The 20,364-nt window shown below is 36.4% G+C and overlaps 3 protein-coding genes across 5 annotated transcripts in view; 1 reads left to right on the forward strand and 2 right to left on the reverse strand.

Annotated features, from left to right (window-relative positions):
* Window positions 1-11,227, reverse strand: part of LOC107750321 (nuclear cap-binding protein subunit 1) — a 15,886-nt gene extending 4,659 nt beyond the window's left edge. Inside the window, exons 1-20 of the mRNA XM_016565659.1 lie at window positions 11,046-11,227; window positions 10,345-10,436; window positions 10,160-10,260; window positions 9,900-10,056; window positions 9,710-9,817; window positions 9,513-9,634; window positions 8,272-8,341; window positions 7,814-8,029; window positions 6,165-6,262; window positions 5,984-6,047; window positions 4,902-5,012; window positions 4,689-4,753; window positions 4,125-4,187; window positions 3,941-4,015; window positions 3,723-3,826; window positions 3,280-3,402; window positions 1,607-1,709; window positions 1,324-1,417; window positions 1,121-1,224; window positions 923-1,040 (exon numbers count right to left, since the gene is read on the reverse strand). Coding sequence (XP_016421145.1) covers window positions 923-1,040; window positions 1,121-1,224; window positions 1,324-1,417; window positions 1,607-1,709; window positions 3,280-3,402; window positions 3,723-3,826; window positions 3,941-4,015; window positions 4,125-4,187; window positions 4,689-4,753; window positions 4,902-5,012; window positions 5,984-6,047; window positions 6,165-6,262; window positions 7,814-8,029; window positions 8,272-8,341; window positions 9,513-9,634; window positions 9,710-9,817; window positions 9,900-10,056; window positions 10,160-10,260; window positions 10,345-10,436; window positions 11,046-11,079 — 2,022 coding nt within the window. The 5' untranslated portion in view covers window positions 11,080-11,227. The remainder of the gene's footprint in view (window positions 1-922; window positions 1,041-1,120; window positions 1,225-1,323; window positions 1,418-1,606; window positions 1,710-3,279; window positions 3,403-3,722; window positions 3,827-3,940; window positions 4,016-4,124; window positions 4,188-4,688; window positions 4,754-4,901; window positions 5,013-5,983; window positions 6,048-6,164; window positions 6,263-7,813; window positions 8,030-8,271; window positions 8,342-9,512; window positions 9,635-9,709; window positions 9,818-9,899; window positions 10,057-10,159; window positions 10,261-10,344; window positions 10,437-11,045) is intronic.
* Window positions 11,228-11,298: 71 nt separating this feature from the next.
* LOC107750322 (thiosulfate sulfurtransferase/rhodanese-like domain-containing protein 2) lies at window positions 11,299-15,028 on the forward strand. 3 transcript variants are annotated; one of them, XM_016565662.1, is made up of 10 exons: window positions 11,299-11,369; window positions 11,867-11,952; window positions 12,037-12,317; window positions 12,406-12,514; window positions 12,589-12,711; window positions 13,001-13,106; window positions 13,714-13,829; window positions 13,904-14,062; window positions 14,132-14,270; window positions 14,346-15,028. In XM_016565662.1, the coding sequence occupies exons 1-10, from the start codon at window positions 11,360-11,362 to the stop codon at window positions 14,576-14,578; spliced, it is 1,362 nt and encodes a 453-aa protein (XP_016421148.1). In that variant the 5' UTR covers window positions 11,299-11,359; the 3' UTR covers window positions 14,579-15,028. The 3 variants fall into 3 exon arrangements, with proteins under 3 accessions (XP_016421148.1, XP_016421146.1, XP_016421147.1); XM_016565660.1 differs by lacking the exon at window positions 11,299-11,369 and having other exon boundaries at window positions 11,577-11,952; XM_016565661.1 differs by lacking the exon at window positions 11,299-11,369 and having other exon boundaries at window positions 11,577-11,952; window positions 14,144-14,270.
* A 2,749-nt stretch (window positions 15,029-17,777) lies between these two features.
* LOC107750383 (60S ribosomal protein L26-like) overlaps window positions 17,778-20,364 on the reverse strand; it is a 4,907-nt gene continuing 2,320 nt past the window's right edge. Inside the window, exon 4 of the mRNA XM_016565748.1 lies at window positions 17,778-17,947. Coding sequence (XP_016421234.1) covers window positions 17,819-17,947 — 129 coding nt within the window. The 3' untranslated portion in view covers window positions 17,778-17,818. The remainder of the gene's footprint in view (window positions 17,948-20,364) is intronic.

Below are 20,364 nucleotides of genomic sequence, written 5' to 3' on the forward strand. Positions count from 1 at the left end.
GTACCTGGATGGGAGACCTCCTGGGAAAACTAGGTTGCTGTTGGAAGAGGTGTTAGTGAAGTCAGCAGGGGGTGCTCACCCTGTGTTCTCTGTGGGTCCTAACGCCCCAGGATAGTGACGGGGACACTATACTGTCACGCTGAAGAACTATTGTTCATTCTTAGTACGTTAACTAAAGTAGTTAACTAATGTTAACTAATGAACCTTATTGTAAAAGGGTTACCAATATTAATATAAATTCTGTCCAGTTTTATTGTGTTACTTTCAGTAAAAGTGTGGTTATTTTATTGGCTTGTGTTTTTTTTTAATTCAGTGTCATTAAAATTGATCACAATTTAAAAAGTCTTCCAAAATTAATTTAATAAAATAATAAATAATCATTACAAAGCATTTTCATGCATCCAGAATTTTCGGTTTCGGCCCAGAATTTTCATTTTGGTGCATCCCTGTTTGAAATACATTTACTATTTATAAGAAATCTGTTTTTGTCTGAATGAGAGTAGTTTTTGTAGTGTCTGGGACTCTAGGTAGGATGTAAAAAAACAAATGCAGTAATCCCTCCTCAACAGCATATGTTGTCTCAGGCACCAATTCAATGCTGTGGCAACATTGTGACCAACCAGAAGCCAAATTTCCAGTTGTCTGTCTGGTCCATCCTCACTAGTTGCTGGATGAGAACGTGTGTTGGCTTAGGGCCGACACCTACATTATTACTACAGCAACCAATGTTGACATTCCAGATACTAACTGTCTGCACTGCACAAACAAACGATGCAATGTAAGCCCTTACTAAAGTAACAGTGAAGAACAGGCAATCCCAAAGATCAGAATAGCAAAAAAAAAACAAATCAGAGTGCTGTGTGGTTTGAACAAAAGCCCACATGCACAAGTGTCTTAGCAGTGAAAAATATTTTTTCTCTACCTTTTTGTTGTGTTGCTTCTCCAGCTTTACTTTTGCCTCATCCAACTCTTTCTGAATCTTCTGCACGTGTTTGTTCATCTTCCGGATGGTGGAATGTAGAATCTCCCACACATAAAACCTGCATAGACCCAATGAACGTAAATCAGTTATAGCTGCAGTGACCGCCCCTGCACAAGTAAGTGTGTTCTGCAGGTTTACCTGGTGAAATCATGAGCCATTTCGGGAGAAAATATCCAGTTGGCCACAGCTGCACAGTCCACAATCTGGGTCCGTACCAGCTTGTCCACCAACACTGAGATCATCTGAAAGAGTACAATGACAGCATGAGCTCTCATAAATGCCATGGCTGGCGTGCAATCAGACAATACAATATATAAAATATGATGTCTGAATGATCCCACCTGAGGATGGTTCCTCCAGAACTCATACAGAACCCTGAGGATGTGCAGTTTCCCCTCATCGCTGTCTGTAAGGGTCTTCAGAACCTCATGGAACCTGAGAGAGAAAAGAAACACGTCCATTGCCGTTTACCAGAAGAACGGCACCTGAGCATTTTACAAGCTTTGATACATTCTCAATGATCTGTGCTTTTAGAAATTACAGGCAGTGTTTGTGAGCAGAAAGAGAGGGAGCACAGAGTCAGCTGCTGGCAGGCCTGTGTGGGGTTTGGCAGGAGATACTCACTTGGCCAGGGCACTGAAGGAATGACTGGAAGACTTCGCAGCCAAATGGAGCAGCGTCTGCAGGAACACTTCAATCTTTAGAGGGTTGAAGCCATCGCCCCCGTCTGGATAGAAAGGAGAAGTGTGGTTACATACAGAAAACCACGCATTTACATTCACTCACTTAGGAGATGCTTTTATCCAAAGCAATATACAAATGAGGAACAATCTGTAATAAGAGCCAAATATACTCATAATACACAATGCCAAGTTGAAAGTATAAAGACAAAATTCTGTGCTTTTATGAGTTAACTGCAAATAGTGGTAATGTGCAATTGTTACCTTAAAGAGTTACTTCTACCTAAGTTTGATCTTGATCCTTGTCTTATGTTGTTAAATGATGATTCTTCTTACAAGTTTACATAAGCTCAGAGAAGATTGTTAATGTCTGGCTTCACTGCAGCTAAAAAAAACAATTATACAGCAATGGTTTAAACCTGACATGGATCTTAGAAGATTCTGGCTGCTTTCTTTTCATAATATTGTTTGTTTAGAACGCAGCACTGCAAGGATTAATGGGACTAGAAAACAAACTGTTACCTATTGGAATAAAATAGCCCAAGCTTTAAAAGAACGGTTTTAAATTGAAGATGCATTATTCTGTGTGGTAATTTGCTGCCGTGGTTTATTTGTATGTTCCTTTTAAATTACCCTGAAGTATTATTCACTGTACTTATGAATTTGTTTGTTGCTTTTTTGTTTCTCTTAGTATTTACACTGTCATTCAAGGTCTGTGATGTTATTATTTCAAAAAAAAAAAAAAAAAATCACAAAAAAGAGCTACTTCTACCTGATTTAACCTTAGTTTTGCAGGTATAAAGTAATGTATATAGGTTGGTTCAGTGATGTTAAACAATATTTTTTACTCAAATAACACCAGTTAATAACCTATTTTTTCCAGTGTAATTTCCAAAAACCTCTGAGTCTTTTAAGTAGACCAACCATTTAAAAAAAATTAAAATGAATAACATTCATAAAATTAATAATAACAATCATTGAAAGATAAATACAAATAAAATAAAAATGCTTTTGAAAAGTCTCATGCTCATAAAGGCTGTATTTATTTGTTCATAACAGTGATATTGTGAATTACTACTACAATTTAAATTAACTTTTCTATATTCATATGTTTAAAAATACAATTTATTTCTGTAATGGCAAAGCTGAATTTCCATCAGCCATTACTCCAGTCTTCAGTGTCACATGATCCTTCAGAAATCATTGTATTATAGCGACTTTTTCAGGATTATTTAATGAAATGTATATACATGCATTATGAATTACGTACATAAATATTAAATACGTTATAAATATTTAGTTAATTTATTGAATATCTTTAACAATTATCTATTTAAATTCAACTGATAGCCCTAGACCAGGGGTCCTCAACTCTGGACCTCAAGATCCACTTTCCTGCAGAGTTTAGCTCCAAAATCAAACACACCTGAACAAGCTAATCAAGGTCTTCAGTATTACTACAAAGTTGCAGGTAGGTGTGTTTAATCCAGGTTGGAGCTAATCTCTGCAGGAAAGTGGATCTCAAGTTCCAGAGTTCAGGACCCCTGCCCTAGACTAGATGTTGGACTATGATTGGCAAGTGGCTTAATGTCATATGAGACCAAAAGGCAGACCCACCATCATCATCATCCTGGTTTGGATTAGGGACATCTTTTAGAACAATAAGAATCTCCTCATTAGATGCCCGGTTTTTGATAGCGTTACCCACTGTAGTTGCCATAGCTAATCCTGGTAATGAACCTGAAACAAATTAAAAGACAAAGACAAACAACATTACACAACTATACTGAAAGATAATATAATTCAGCTGCAAAATAATAAATAACAGTGGAAGTGGTTGGTTGTCACTATGAGAACGTAAAATTAAAGACATGGACAAACAACATTACACAACTATACTGAAAGATAATATAATTCAGCTGCAAAATAATAAATAATAAAACAGTGGAAGTGGTTGGTTGTCACTATGAGAACGTAAAATTAAAGACATGTATACATGCATGCATATAAATATAAATGTACACATTGAATCACAGATGTGTTTGTGAGCACGAACATACTGTCAGCCTCCTCTCCATATTTATAGCTGCACACAGGGTCAGCCGGGATCAGGGCAGAGAAACTCGGAGGAACAATGTCCACTATCCGCTGATGATACGACAACCTGCAGGTTCATAATCAAGGCTCAGTGTAATAAACATAACAGCATGCATTAACTGAGTCCAATTAGCAATTATAAAAAGCAATGCAACTTAATAAAGAGATGTGTGAAATTTACCTCATACACTTATCCAAAACCTCTTTAACGAACTTGGGTTTAGGCTTTTCAATATCTTGAGTCAAGCAGTCAGCCCTGAAGAGATCAAAATTCAATACTTATATAAAATAAACAACTTTTTAAACACAAACAGACAATGCACAGCCTGTACAAATAATTCCCAGAGGAAACAGCTCATCCTCACCAGTCATCCCAGCTCCATCTGAACTGGAAGTTACTCAGATGATGGGAGAACCAGTTGATGAGCCTGAAACAGAATAATCCACCATATTAAAGAAACATTAAAGGGACAAAAGCTTTGAAGATTCTCAAGCCTCTTTGAAGTCAATGTTGCTAACATTTCTTTTTTAATGTAGTAAGAAAAGTTTTACTTTTAATGAGGATTCAATTCAAAGTCTGTTATCAGAATTCAACTGGGTAACTTTACTTTCTCAGGATGATATATATTATTTAAACCCAAAACCTGTATAAGTTTCTCTCTTATGTTGAACACAAAAGATATTTTGAAGAACCAAACAGTTGTTGGTCCCCATTGACTTCTATAGTAGGGAAAATAATACTGTTGAAGTCAATGGGGACCATCAACTGTTTGATTACCAGCATTCTTCAAAATATCTAACATAAGAAAGAAACTCATACAGGAACGACATGAGGGTGAGTAAATGACAATTTTCATTTTTGGGTGAACTATCCCTTTAACAAAAGGGAATGGATAAGCCAACTATTCAACTTCAAATTGAAGACTCACCGGTCTATGCAGGTTGTGTTCATTGTGTCCAGCCTCATATACATCATTTCTGTGGCTTGAGCAAGCTGAATAATGGCAGGTTAAAGAAAACTACAACAGTAGGGGACACTTATGTTACCAAAAGTTTAAATTTGAGACAGCTGTGGCACAATGTGAAGGAGGAATCAGTTAAAAACACAAATTCGCATGGTTTTCCGTCAGTATGAAGGATACAACTTGTGGTAAAGAGCCCGGTTGCAGTTTGCAGAGCTCAATGAGTAACGCAGTGTACATGACATCAATGTGAGGAGGACTCGGCAGCTGGAATAACTCACCAAATATCACCTACAGAGATACAGATAAAGCATTACACTGAAATAACTTATTTAAAGCCCTATTCGGACGGGACTAGTTTTCTAAACTAAACTAAACTGAGTTTAGTTTCTTGTCACCCGACGTCTGTGATTTTCATGTACCAATTAGGACAGAACTAACATCTCTGTGTTTATTACAGAGGTGGGAGGGTCTGTTTTGTACATCTGGGCATCGCAGAGATCACACGCTCTGTATGCGTACATTGCATATAGTCATTCGGATTGATTACCATTATATATTGATTACCATTATATAACCATATAACCACAGGTTTACTACAAATGCCATGGTTAAGCTATGGCTAGTATAGCAAAACCATGGTTAATTTGTGGTTACTTTAACTATTTTATTTTTGTATTTATTTAGTAAACCCATGTTTCATTTTTGTAAAGGTACATACAGTAATGTAATTAAAACATTATGTAATTGAGTGCAGAAATGAAGGCGAGTAATCTTACCTGACGCTGATATTACAGTAGCCAGTCTTAACAGTTTACGTGATTTGGTTATTATTTTTTAATTTCTTTGCCATGAGGCAAACATATCAAAAATGCACGCAGTAGTAAGAGCGTCTACGGTAGTTCACGCTGGCCAAAACACACAATGAAAACCCGTTGTGAAAAAAATCTTGTCTGCAATCACAGACATTCGCATTTGGACAGGATAAGTTTTCTCAGAGGATCACGAAGTTTGCTGAAAAACAGTAGGTAATTTGCTCGTGAATTATTACAGAGGTTGTTTGAGAAAAACACTGATGTGGCAGATTCGGACAGGATTAAAACCGCAAAGTACGTCTACGAAACACAAATTCCTCGAAAGACCCCCTGTAAAACTAGTCCCGTCCGAATAGGGCTTAAGTGCCCATTTACTGCACTAACAGTAGCTAATATATTTTGCCATATTATCAAATAAAAAATGACCAGCATCACATTCTTATTTACCTCCACAATATGGTAGTTAAGGGGAATCTTGTTTTTTCCAGGGTAGCTGAGCAATTGGGCAGCACTGTGAAAGAACAAAAAAAGAAAGAGGGAAAAAAAAAAAAAACAGTTGAAGGCCAAGTAAGTTTCAAATAATACGAAAAGCAAAAAGTAATGCTATTAGCATATGCAAAGGACTGACCAGGTCTTTCTCTCCCTCCAGTGAGACTTGATTATGCAGTGCAGGTTCTCCTCAATCACAAAGCGCTCAACTGAATGACTTCCAGGCATCACAGGCCCCTGACGACAGCCAAAAACACACTTACATATACAAACAGCATCCACAAGAACATGGAACGCAACCAATTTTAAGCAAATTAAAAATGAATAAAACTGAATATACATTACAGTTCAAAAGTTCGGGGTCAGTGGGATTTTTTTTTTTACAGAAAGGATGGATTAATTTGATCAAAAGTGACAGGAAAGGCATGTATAATGTTACAAAAGATTTCTATTTCAAATAAATGCTTTTGAACTTTCTATTCATCAAGGAATTCTGAAAACTATGTAGCATTGTTTCCACAAAATAATAAGCAGCACAACTATTTTCAACATTGATGCTAAAGAATTTAATTAATGGCAATTAAAAGCCATTTCAAATAAATGCTTTTGAACTTTCTATTCATCAACAATTCTGAAAACTATGTAGCACTGTTTCCACAAAATAATAAGCAGCACAACTATTTTCAACACTGCTGCTAAAGAATGTAATTAAAGACCTTTAAATAAAAACGCATTTTCATGTTTTTAAAGGATTATGCATTTTTTCCTCTGATGTCCCATTTAGGGTTGGGCCGATAAACGATGCCATTGTCCATCGCCGATTGCTGATAGACATCACGATGTTGAGCCGGCATCGTGATCCCCCCCCCAATACCGTGTTCGGAAAGAAAATAACGTGTAGGCAGAACCCCTAAAGGGAATAAATACGAGATGGAAGGAAAATATATATTTAAATATTTTTCCTCGCAGGTATATAATTGAGTAATTATACTACATATATATTTCGGCATCAGGGAGCCACTGTTATACCTGGCATTGAAACTGGCATCGTGCTTTTGAATGCACGATCGCTTTTAGTTTCACTTTCGAGATCGCACGGTACTCTGTTTATACTATGGAGCGGCAGTACTTGCCACACATTTTACAAGATTATATGTTTGTCAGTGGTACTGAGGATCTGCAAATCATTTGCCATCGTTCTCAGTCATCTCTCCTTACTCCGTTTATGTGGCAAGTGAAATTTTATGTACTGTAGGATGTAACAGGCAACCGTTACACCATGTCTACACCGGACGCAACTGTTGTCGTGTCACACCACGCCGCATCAGCTAAAGTCTGTCTACACTAGACGCGACAAAGAGACCGTTGAAAATCATTTGAAATTTGTGTCAGCACGTCATAAATAGAATGCGGCAGCAGTTTACTGTCGGGGATTTGTCGTGTCACACCGCATCCAGTGTAGACCGCATCACTGATTATAATGAGTTCTATAGACTAATCTATATATAATAAATCTCTATTATAGATCAGTGGTTCTATAGTATTTTGTCGCACCGCACCACTCGCATCCGGTGTAGACACGGTGTTAGGAATCGTGTTTTTCCTTATAAGGATTCACGCTTCGGGCACACCCCCTAACTCTTCACCCACACCCCCGCCGATGTCATCGTCCATCGCGATGTTTCACTGTAGACATCGTCTGATGCCAATTTTGTAGACATCGCCCAACCCTAGTCCCATTATAGATCCAGTTGAAAAATTAGGACTAGATTTGAAACATTACTGCACCTCTGGGGCATCAGTGTAGTCGAACATGCGGAAGACGACGTGGGGCATGGGGTAGACAGCGTCATCAGAGTGGGCTGGAGGTGTGAAAGGGGGCAGGTTGTGCTGCAGGGCTTCACACAGCACGCTGTCAAATGCAATATAAGGCCGCAGGATGTGACGCTCCTGCCAGCGGTCTTTCTTCAGCTTCTGCACCTGAGCCCAGAGACAGTCCAGATACTGCACAGAGAGACACAGAAGAAATCATCTAATCAAACTCTACGGTAGTCAAATTAGTGGGAATCCAAAATGGGCTGGTTGCAAGACAATCCCATCCTCAAAATACATGAATAAATACATGGAAAATACAACCCAAATTGCATTAACAACTGCATTGAGAATAACTGTGATTTATATTTTGTTAGTGCTTACAGATAAGGTGATGAGTCTAGAATAGATGAAGCCTGTTTTCGGACTCTCACCTCTTCCTGTGGGTGGGGCTTTTCTGCGGTCCACACCTGCAGCATAGGAACATGAGTCTTCTGACGCCGCCTGTAACAAAACCCAAATCATGACATTTCACAGCAGACTCCTCTGTATTTTCTGTAATCTACTTGCATAACCACATTTGAGCCGTCAAACATCATCATAATATCAACAAAGAAAAATAAGGTACAAGTTATTGTTTTAAAGACAACATGGTATCAAAACTAGCACATTATTCTATCAGTACACACACACACACACACATATACGTACATATATATATATATATATATATATATATAAATAACGTTTTTTAACCCTTTAAAGCCTACTGTATCAGATTCAGGCTTCTAAATTACACTCAATCAAAACTTTGCTGAAAAACTTCCTACATTCTTTCATCTGATTGATTATAGTAGCTATATGCTTATACTTTTTATAAAGACCTTTTAGCATAATTCTAAACACATCCAAGTCAGGTTGTAGTTCACACGTCTTTTTACTGTAAAATCTATGATGATTTTTATATACAAAAAGTAAGAATAACTTTTATATTGTTAGTAACTGTTCAAAACGAACACTTACTGGACTGGTGCAACCTAAGTTTACTTGATTATCCATATATCATTTTTTAGAAATTATGTTAAATAAAGTATCAAATATGATAGATCAAATACATTTAATTAATATGTATTTAATCATCATTGTATTGCACTGCATTATATGTTCTGCATCATATGATCTTTAAAACTAAGCTTTAAAATATATTACTAAGATATTATTTGGAGAAATAGAAATAACTGATATTTTTAAATGCATTTTATTTATGTAGTCTACTATTCTATTATATAGATCTGAACTGATTTACATTACAAGCAAAACAAACAATCAAAATTACATCTTACCTTTTGGCCATATAAACATTAGAATACTTAGAATATCAGAATAAAAATTTTTTCCCATTCTTGAGTATGAGCTTATTTTTATTTATATTGTTAGATCTTTTACAAACTTTTTGTCTAAAAGTTCAATAAATGTATTGCTATTTTTTTTCCCAGACTAGTGCTTAATATGTAAGGCTTTACAGAGTTAATATCATAGCCTAACATTCTACATTATTTCTCCATGAATATTACAGGGAAATATGACACTACAAAAGATAATGTGTTGCATCTTGCGCTTCATGCCATCTTTTTGTGCAAATTATAGTAATTTCACAGCTGAAAGAGGAACCTACTTTAAATATCCCTCAATTTGGTTGAGCAAGCGATCCATTTCCACATCCTTCTTCTCATACAGCTCCTTGCCAATCCAAGGCAGACTGGACAGCACAACGTACACATACCAGTCAGACCGCACCTGTACAGACACATCTGTCAGCCTCACGATTATCTATGAATATGATCTGCTAGGGATGCTTAGGATCATGTTCACCTGTGGTATGTCTTCTTCCTGCGTAACACTGACAAAGTTCTCAAACATAGCAACCATGGATGGAGCCGCGATGACATGACAGTTCACCAGGTCACTGAGAAAGCGCACCTGCAGTGCACATGATGAATTAAACCATCAAATCGTTGTGATGCATTTTTTATTTTTTTTATAAATGCTAAACAGCACAAACCAAGTAAACGGCCTCAGAGTAAAGGTTTGATTTTAGTGTCTCCTTAAGTTGTCGGATCATGGCCTCCACAAACTCTCCTCCAAAGTTGTAGTTGCGAGCGTTGAGAAGTCCCACTAGTGTTGTGTACACCGTTAACTTCTCTGGTAAAAGCCTTGCACTGTGCAAAAACAAACAAAGTGTTATATACAACATCCATTGCATAGTGAGATTCAGTTTTGAAGCAAAAGGAAACATTGCACATTAAAATACAGGTCGCTTACACAGCACATAAGATGCGCAGGATTTTGCTTTTATAATTAGGAAGATCCGCCTCCAGGACACCAGCAAGACCTTCCAAATTGCTCTCTAAGGAGGACGTACTCTGGAAGAATATACATTAATCAGTTATTATGTCTAAAATAAAAAAAACACTTCTGCATGAGCAGTAAGATGTGCGAGACTATACCTTCTCTCCCACTCGACATATCAGCGACTCCAAGCGGTCTTCAATCTCAATGGGTTCAGACGTCCTCCTCCGTTTGTGAGGCTGGGAGCCGGCTGGAATTAAAAACTCAAGCATATGAGTCTTATAGGTGAACTTTTAGCTAACTTTGAAATTGACCACGTATATTATCCTCTAACAAGTCTGCATGTTTGAAACAAATGAGAAAATTTCTTTTAATCAAAGTGGACAGTGTTATCAGAACAAAAACAGCCAAATAACTAAAAAACAAGCATTCAATTTGTCACTTCTAACATGAATGACAACACAATTAGCTGAATTCTGTAGTGTAATTTTGAGACAATAAAAGACAAATATTTAATGGTAAATAAAAGTACTATGATAGTTTTAAGAAAATGCAATGAAATGGTGCAAAGAGACTTGCATTATGTCCTAAATTATCATAATCAAATTCAAAGCGCTTTGTTTATCTGAAAGCTTCCTATCTGTTCGAAAAGTAACATTTAATTGGTTACTTGGGGCTTTTTTAAATGCAAATGCACTTAATGCAAATAAACAGACTACATATGCCAAATACTGCACCCTTCTGCTGCCATATTGTCAGAAAGTCTTTCATTTGCAATCATAAGGGTAAACAAACACACAATATGAAAATTACATAAACACATCTGTCAACCTGCATGCTAACATGCTAACTCACTCACCATCACTCTCATCGCTGTGCCTTCGCCTCGACATTTCTCAAATGCAATATTCAGACCGCTGAAATAGTATGGAAAAACCGCTACGCATACACTTTTGGTACTATTTTATATCCACTGAATTGCGTTTAGTAAAGCTTGCAGCGTTGAATGGTAACAGCCGTTAGCCACACTAGAAAAATAAAAGCGGTTAGAAGAAGAAGAAGAAGAAGAAGAAGAGAAGTCAATTCAATTCATCACCGAGAGTCGGTTCTTTCGAGAAGTTCGTTTTCAAAGAATTCGAGAAAAACAATTGATTATTTTACACAAGTAGGCTTATGATCCCTGGTATGCTGCACCACTTGTATTCCTTGTGTCCTATTAGTTGTTCTTGCAGCGTAAAAAACACGCTTTGAACTTTCTATTTTACGGTAATAAGTGTGTTTATTGCTCGTCCCAGTTCAGTTTGTCGCAGCTATAATTTACCTGATAAATAGTCATTTAGAATCTGATTCAATGAAAAGATCCGAGTCAAAAGAATGAATCATTCGCGAATCGGACACCGGTAGATGCGAGTCATTTCATCTGTACAGCCATGAATGCACGTTTAGTTTTCTTCTATGTTTAGTTTTATTAACCTATCAGTGTTTAATAAACCGGTCAAGGGTTAACGACATAAATTGCATTACAAAAGGGTTACATTTCTTTATATGCAGGTTTTTAGGATGGTGTTTTGTTTTTAAAGTATTAGATTGTGAACTGTGATAGGTAATAGTTGGTTTTCTCTCAATTATTGGAGATCAGTATCACAATTATAATGGCAAGTATGCTTGTTGATTTGGAAGTTGAGAGTCTTGGTCCAGAGGTCCATAAAGCAGACAAACCAGACTTTTCAGCAACAAGGAAACTGTACTCTCATAACAAGAAAATGGTGAGTACAGTGATCATTTTAAGTTACGCTTATTGATATGATGATTGTAGTGTTTAATACCAGTACTTTCCCCATGGTGTTTAGACATTTGCGAAATTTGTGGCATCCAAGAAAGTTCGTCCAACCTGTGAAAACAGCTCACCAGCACTTTGGCACTGCTGTGGACAGTCATTCAGAGAGTCATCATCAATCCACAAACATATTGCCAACAGCCATGCCAGTGAGATTCACCAGCTGACCACTGAGACACTGGACGTGATGCTCCACCAGGCTCACAGCGAGGAAGAGTCCATTAATGAAGAATCAACAGATGTATCATCCTGGATCCCTAATACAAGCCATATCCCAGAGGATGACCTCATCAAGTACGTAGGTGCAGTGCATGTTTCTGATGTCATCTGCTCTGCTTATATGAAGACTGATGATAGTTTTCATGGAGTTCCTCTGTTTTAGGGGTCCAGGTGAAGTTCTGCTGTATTACTGCTACTGTCAGTTAAATGATCCTCAGATCATTTGTCAGTGGCAGAGAGAGCTTTGTTTAAAACTTAAACTAACAGGCAAGGTAAATAAAAGCAAAGCAAAATTTGTTCCAGACTTTTATTGCCATTTTACTGGATTGAGGTTGTTCTTCTCCAGGTACGAGTGGCTACTGAAGGTATCAATGGAACGGTTGGTGGCACCAAAACAGCCACCAATCTTTACATCAAGGCAATGCTGTCACATCCAACCTTCAAAATAATGCAAGTACAGGATTTCAAGGTAAAGTATCTGTGCCACTGTCCAGAATAACAAATAATGCTCATAATAACCAGAGATGTCATCTTAGTGGTGCTTGGAGATTACAAGACTGACTGACAATTAAAGTGGTATATGTTTGTCAGGAAAAAAGAAATAGTAATACTTAATTTAACCAACTTTTAAAGTTTTGTCACTTCAGGTAAAGGGAGATGTTAAAGACAAGATTTTTTTCTAAGATGAAAGATGGGGTCTGAATCCCCCATAACTAGTGTCTAAAATCACCTATGCTCTTCACTGACTTTTCCCTCAGAAAAGTGAAGGAGGTGCAGCGTGCTTTTCTGATTTGAAGGTTGGTGTTTACAAAGAAATTGTCCCGATGGGTGTAGATCCAGCTATCGTTTCCTACAGATTGGCTGGTAAGAGAAACACTTTACAACTTGCTTGATACATAGTACAATTGTTTATTCAGTGTGCCTATTTAAATATATTATTAAAATTTCAAAAGCTGGAGGTTAGGTGTTTTTTGAAGATATTAATACTTATATTCAGTAAAGATGCATCAAATGATCAAAAGTGAGATTAAATACATTTCTAATGTCAGTTTCAAATGCTGCTCATTTGAACTTACTATTCATCAAAAAATCCTAAAAAAAAATATCACATTTTCCACAAAAATATCAGCACAACTGTGCTTTTCAACAGTGATGATAATAATAAATGTTTCTTGAGCACCAAATCAGCATATTAGAATGATTCCTGAAGGATCATGTAACACTGAAGATTGGAGTAATAATGCTGAAAATTCAGTTTTGCCATCACAATAACAATGTTTTAAAATATATTAAAATAGGAAACAGTTATTTTAAATTGTAATAATATTTCACAATATTACAGTTTTACTGTATTTTTGATCAAATAAATGCTGTCTTGGTGAGCAGTATTTCTTACAGACCCCAAACTTTTGAGCGGTTATGTACAGTATATTAATCTATTGTATTCATGCAAATGTTGTACTTCAAAAAGGAATACACTTGGAACCAAAGGAATTTCACAAAGAAGTGAAGGCGTTTGTGGAAAATCAGTCCTCGGGCAATGATACAATACTACTGGACTGCAGAAACTTCTATGAGAGCAAAATTGTAAGTAGTTTGAAAGTCATTGATCCCAGAACTGTATGTACATTACAGCTAATAATAGTTCAGTATGTTCTCAGGGTCAGTTCAATCAGTGTTTGGCCCCCAACATCCGGAAATTCAGCTACTTCCCAGACTACGTGGATAAAAATGTGGATCTCTTCCGGGACAAAAAGGTTCTGATGTACTGTACAGGAGGCATCCGCTGTGAGCGAGGCTCGGCTTATCTCAAATCAAAAGTAAGTCTGAATGGGAAAAAATTACATATCTTTGTAATGCCATTCTCAAACATGAGTATTATTCTTCAGAATGTATGCAAGGAGGTGTACCAGCTGAAAGGAGGCATTCACAAATACTTAGAGCAGTTCCCCGATGGCTTCTACCGCGGTAAACTCTTTGTGTTTGATGACCGTTATGCCATCACATTCAATGAGGACGTCATTTCAGGTGTGTACTCGTGCAAGTTTTTCAAAAGTGATTGTATGGAGTGACAAACTTAACATTTACTTCTCCTTTCCCCAGAGTGCAGATACTGTAGTTGCCCGTGGGATCAATATCAGCTGTGCTCCACAGACTTCTGCTGCCAGCTGGTTCTGTCGTGCACCACCTGCATAGAGTGCGGCCTGACGGCCTGCTGTCCTGTGTGCCAAGCCAAAGAGCAAAACCACAGCGATGTCTCCTCCGATGAGCTTTCTCACCGAGAGGAATGCGAATGCACGATGTCACGTCCCAAAATCCCCAAAGATACACTATGACAAACTCAATGAGTTGAAAATCATCTTAGATGGCCTGCAACTTTGTGTGATTTTAAGAAGTCTGCAAAAATGCTTTTTTAAAACTGTTGTACCCATTCAGTCATGATTTTAAAAACTGGACACAATGCAAATCTTCAATAAATTACAAATCATTCTCATTCTTAATTTTATTTGACATTTGAAATCATACATATATGAATGGGACGTGTTCATTTTTCCAACAATAATCAGGTCATTCAACTCAAACTATACAGAGACAAAGGTGATGTACATATACACACATAAAGACAAAAACACAAGATTTAACTGCATTTCCTCGAACATGAGATCAAATTAATAAAAACAACACAAACTGCCATGGTGGTCATTCTTTGCATAAGAGAACAGCATGTAAAGCTTCAGTTAAATAGAGTTTACCGACGTTTTTGGCAATTTACAAGTTTCCGGCATCTGCAAAGAAGCGAACAGGAAAACATTTAAATCATTTACATAATGAAAGATGTTGGTGGACTTTATTTATCCACCTTATTCTTCAACATGGAAGTAAGCCTAAGGGTGAGAAACTGTTTGCACTACAAACCAGTGTGTCATAATTAAGATAATGCATTCAAATAATATGGTATGACACACCAATTTGCGATATCAAGCAGCAAAACGACCTGTTTTGTATAGCTAAAAATAGCTGGACACGGATGAGACCGGAAGCCAGACCCATAAAATTTACAAATGGCCATGCCTGCTCTTATGGGAAAAATAAGGTGGATAATGTAAAAAGGATGCTCTGCTAACCTGCTTTGTAAAGAAACAATTGGACCCTACTGCCAGTGTTGGTTGAGGTACCAGATGGTATCGTTGGTCAGTACTGGTCCAAACAACGGATTCAGCTGTGACAGAATAGCAATCAACCAGCTGAAACATATCCAAAAGCACAGAGTGAAGAGCATGACAGTCAAAATTAAATATTGCCAAGAGACTGAATTCAAGAACAAATGTGGCAGCAAAAATATGGTCTGCACTGCCTTCTAGTGGCTGTTAGAGAACAAACACTATCATATTTCTTCAAAATAATAAATAATTCACATCAAAGTGGGACAGTTCAGACCTATTATGATCTTATTTAACACATTTGTAAAATATTATTTTATATTATAGTTTATTATCTGAAACTGGAGTAAACTGCACATGAAATGGCCTGGATGTGCTGGATTTCTTTTCTAATCAATACTTGAGTTGCCCAAAGGCTGTGTTTGACTTTCAGCTGATACAGAAAAGAACAATCTCTCTATTTTACCATATTAAAAAGCAGCTTTTACTATCGAGTCTCTTTAGAAATGTGTAACAAAGATCATTTAAAGGCAATGTACTTACAAAAGGTAGCAACAGACTGCAGTTAGTACCAGCATTGTCACAATGACTCTAAAATGGCAAAAAATATATATATATTTAACACTTCTTATGAATAAATAACATATTACAGATATAAATAACACGTATTATGAATAAAACATTTAAAATAACCATGGATGTGTAAATATGTTTCTTTAGATCACCCTTGTGCACTTGGCACAGTCACATGATCCAGACATTCATATATTCATTTTACAAATAAAATTGAACATATTTGCTTTTAATTTGTACTAGATACTTTACATTTGAATTTAATGTATTTCCTACTGTCACCCAAGTCAAAAAACAAACTTTATTTTATTGTGACGCTCACTTGTTGGCTTTCGCAATGTCTTCCTGAAAGAAAAAACGATCAACTGTATCGTTTAAGAACATATTTTTGTTAATAAAGTCCTTGGCTTTATAACATTTCAATTACATCGATAACTAGAGGTTCGTACACTTGGTTTAATACAGTAAACTTTCGTTTAAGGAAATGCTAATGTTGCTCACCCTCGATTCGGTCCTTTAGGAATAAACCAGGGAATAACTCCACCAATAAGACCCCAAAACAAAGTCATAACTGACATAGCTATCACAAACGATGTGGCCGCCATGATATTTGTTTGTAGGTCGAGGTTTAATAACTTATTTTCTATAAAATAAACTTCGCAGACTCCACAGCGCTCGCGCTACACACTGCTGTGTGGACGGTGATGGTCATGTGACTCCTCGGGCCCTGAACAGAACAGACATATGACTGATGTCTCACCTCTTCCTCTGCACTCACACCAACTACACTAATCAACATTTGAAGTGGATCAAAACCTTTTATCAAAGTTGTCCTAAAACCAAAATGCGTTCTCGTCTTAGGACAACTTTGATTAACTTTTTTGAGCCACTTCAAATGTTTACTACCATAAATATACAGCCTTTTGATATTGCAAAACGTTTGGCCTGGTACACAAAGTGCATTTTGTAGGGTATGTTCCCTGCATGTATTTAATCTACTCTAGAGTCACATGAAACCTTTTCACCAGTATGAATTATTTAAAATGTCATCCGCTGACTTCTTGCATTGTTAAAACTAATTAGTGCAGTAATGCGAAGCAAGGTTATTACAGTTAACTAAAACCATAAGAACATTATCGTTACTTGAAATAAAATAAGCATCAACTGAAATAAAATGGAAAAATAAAAACTTACTGAAGCTTTAATTTAGTTTATACATTTAAATATTATAAAATGTAAATAACTAAACGATCATTAAAAAAATAAGACACAAACTCTTCAAATTTAAACTTAAAATATATAAAATTGTATTCCAATTATACTAAAATAACACTGCTGTGAAATACTCTGAATTCCCACTCTCTTTGGCACATTTCCAGTCATTTGTAATTTAAAAAAAACCTATAGAAATATACTATATACTAGAAATATATCACTACAAATATATGCATGACCATTTAGTGCCTATAAGTCACAATTTTAAAATTTCCATATATTTTCATGTGACACTGCTTTTGCTTCCTATGACAAAAATACAACTGACAACACCCATCAGTTAAACAAGTGGCCATATAGGAAGTAGTTTTCTCATATCTGCGAAGCGTAAGAATTTCCCCAGATCTCACTTTTTCTGTTTAGAAACCAGCTATTGCTCAAACTGTGATTTTCAGATGTTATATAAATAAACATTGATACCACTAAAGCAGAGCTTAAATCCAAATGCTCTCATTTCAAGTAAAATTTGGTAACAGCACTGCCATTTCAAACAAAAGCATCACTTTTATATAAAAGCACAGAAATGTCAGGTTTTTACAGTCTTTTATTGTTAGCAAAAGAATCATTTCACTCCTGCATTTTCTCAATGGTCTCCTCCTTGTATTTGCCCTTATCCTTTCCGTCCTGTCGGGACTTGGCCTTGCGCTCAAGGATCTTCTTGCGATCCTTGTCGAGCTTTAGCCTGGTGATCACCACCTGAACAACAAAAAGATTAATTTCATTAACATTTCCATCAACATAAAATAGCACAAAATATGCAATTGATCAAAACTAATTACATCAGCTATAACAAAACAGTTAAGATGTCTAAAAGCATTTAATTGTTCATTGCATTTGCATTTCAATAATATAGTTTGGATTTTAATTATGGATTGAATGATTTCTAGGTAATTTACAGCTGATAAGATTTGTTTTTTTAATTAGTGCTACATTCACTACAGAAAACAGATAAAGGGCTGTGGCATTCTCTTTTGCCATTAAGCACTTTTGATTTTGGCAGGAATACAAATGCAGACGTTCAATATGTAGTTTACAAAAAAGTCCTGACAAACGTGTCATAAAGCAGACTTTTGCTGGCAAACACACAGGGATATCTGCGTGCAGTGACGAAAGAGGACACACTGTTCATTTACATATACTACTGACACTGTAACAGTACAAAGCTGGTTGAAGAGCCTTTAACTAGCTCTACTACAAGTAACACATGCAATCCTGTATGCTTATGCATTTGCAAATTGGTGACATTGGCAAATCAAAAAGAACAATCAGACACCGTTTCAAATAAAGTAATCCATGATAACTGTAACCGTAAATATGCATATTTGGACATTTAAGTGTCATATAGAGCACTTGTTAAGACGCACCAATCAGTGATGAAACTGTTAAGACAGTTACCATTAATATCAGACAAATGTCAGAAATATGTAGTCAATCCAAGAGAGGCATGACAATTTAGCAGCACAGAGTTTGTTGTGATGCAATAAAACTAGTTCCAGACTTCATGGTAGGGCTGAGCGGTATATCGAGTTTGTACGATATATCAATATTTTCTTTATAAGCTATACGATATGAGGCAATACCGTTTATATTGATTTATATTATACAGTAGTTTGATACGAGCGCATCTGAAAATATAGCGGAGGACACAGACTGAGCTGCTGCGGAGAAAGTGCACAATCCAGTTTTTTTAAACATATGACAAGCTTTATATTAAGGCCTTTAAAAACTGGTAAGACACAGTATAGTAATAGTTTCACATAGTTTAAGCGGCTCGGTCCGTCATATGCTCTGACAGAAAGGCTGCATGTGCCGCTGACAGAGACACTATAGGCTACTCATGCTGTTTAATGTGTTTGAGATGTGCTGTTTCCCTTAATGCATAACTTGCATTTCACAGGTATATTCTCCGTCTGTAAAAGTTAGAAAGCCATGGAAATATTTCCATTTTTCTGTCAGAAGTGCATGAGCCTTCTGCTTTGGGATTCTTCGCTAAACTTCACAGACTTCAGTGAACGAGTGCCACCGCGTGCGCCAAACAGATGGAGCCTAATTAAACATCAGCACAAAATTCTGACTAAAATATACATTTCACTGAAATATTTGTAGTTGGACAATAAATGTGACATGTAAAATTTTAAACCTACAATTAAGTCTATTTTTATGATAGCACTGACAGTAAAGTGACTGTAATGGGTTAATCAAAACAGCCTAACACAGTGTTTCCCAACCTTATTTTAGTCGCGGCACCCTTTGGAAATTTTAACAAACTTGTGGCACCCTACAAAATTAATTTTGTCACAATATTTGAATTTCTAACTTCGATATAATTTGAAAAGTATAGATATTCGGTACAACACACCTCTGTGCCTTTGTTCTCACTTATTTGCACTTTTAAGTTTAGTGAATTTTATCTTCTGCTTTAAAAGCCTTATTTTTGTTTTTAGATTACAATGTTAGAATGAAATGTGATTTTAACCCTTTTTTGCACATAGTATAAAGGCTTACATGGTTACATTCACTTTATTTGTTTTCATAGCCTTTAATATGTATTGTTTTGTTGGACAACATTGGGCAGTAAGTGAAATATATTAAATACAGATTTTTTTAATCCAAATACAAAAACGAAAATACTGAGATATCGCAAATCGGCCAAAAAAAAAAAACCAAGATATGAATTTTTGCCCATATCGTCCAGCCCTACTTCATGGTCTACCTTAAAATTGGATTTACCTGAAGCTTCAGTGCTACCAATGTAAAGGCCAAGAGTTCGTTTCCAAGGCAATACAAGAATTGGTAAAATGTGTATCAAAAGCAATGCAAGTTGCTTTAGATAAAAAGCAAGGATCACTATCACAATGGACCCTTTTTTTTTTTTAAGAGTAACTTTGCCAAAATTTCTCTATTGTAACCAATACATTAAAGGGTTAGTTCACCCAAAAATGAAAATTAGCTTGCGTTTTACTCACCCCCGAGGCATCCTAGGTGTATATGACTTTCTTCTTTCAGACGAATCCAGTCAGTTATATTAAAAATTGTTCTGGCTATTCCAAGCTCTATCATTGCAGTCAGCGGGTGTTGCAGTTGAACAGTCCACAAGTCGTCAAATAAAGCTC

Source organism: Sinocyclocheilus rhinocerous, unplaced genomic scaffold (assembly GCF_001515625.1).
Source record: "Sinocyclocheilus rhinocerous isolate Xijiao unplaced genomic scaffold, SAMN03320098_v1.1 scaffold1053, whole genome shotgun sequence".
In the NCBI taxonomy this organism is placed as follows: domain Eukaryota; kingdom Metazoa; phylum Chordata; class Actinopteri; order Cypriniformes; family Cyprinidae; genus Sinocyclocheilus; species Sinocyclocheilus rhinocerous.

Coding starts and splice junctions, on each gene's coding strand:
- LOC107750322 (XM_016565660.1), top strand. CDS start 11,839: ATGGCAAGTATGCTTGTTGATTTGGAAGTTGAGAGTCTTGGTCCAGAG. Junction 12,318..12,405: donor CCAGAGGATGACCTCATCAA/GTACGTAGGTGC, acceptor CCTCTGTTTTAG/GGGTCCAGGTGAAGTTCTGC. Junction 13,107..13,713: donor CGTTTCCTACAGATTGGCTG/GTAAGAGAAACA, acceptor TACTTCAAAAAG/GAATACACTTGGAACCAAAG.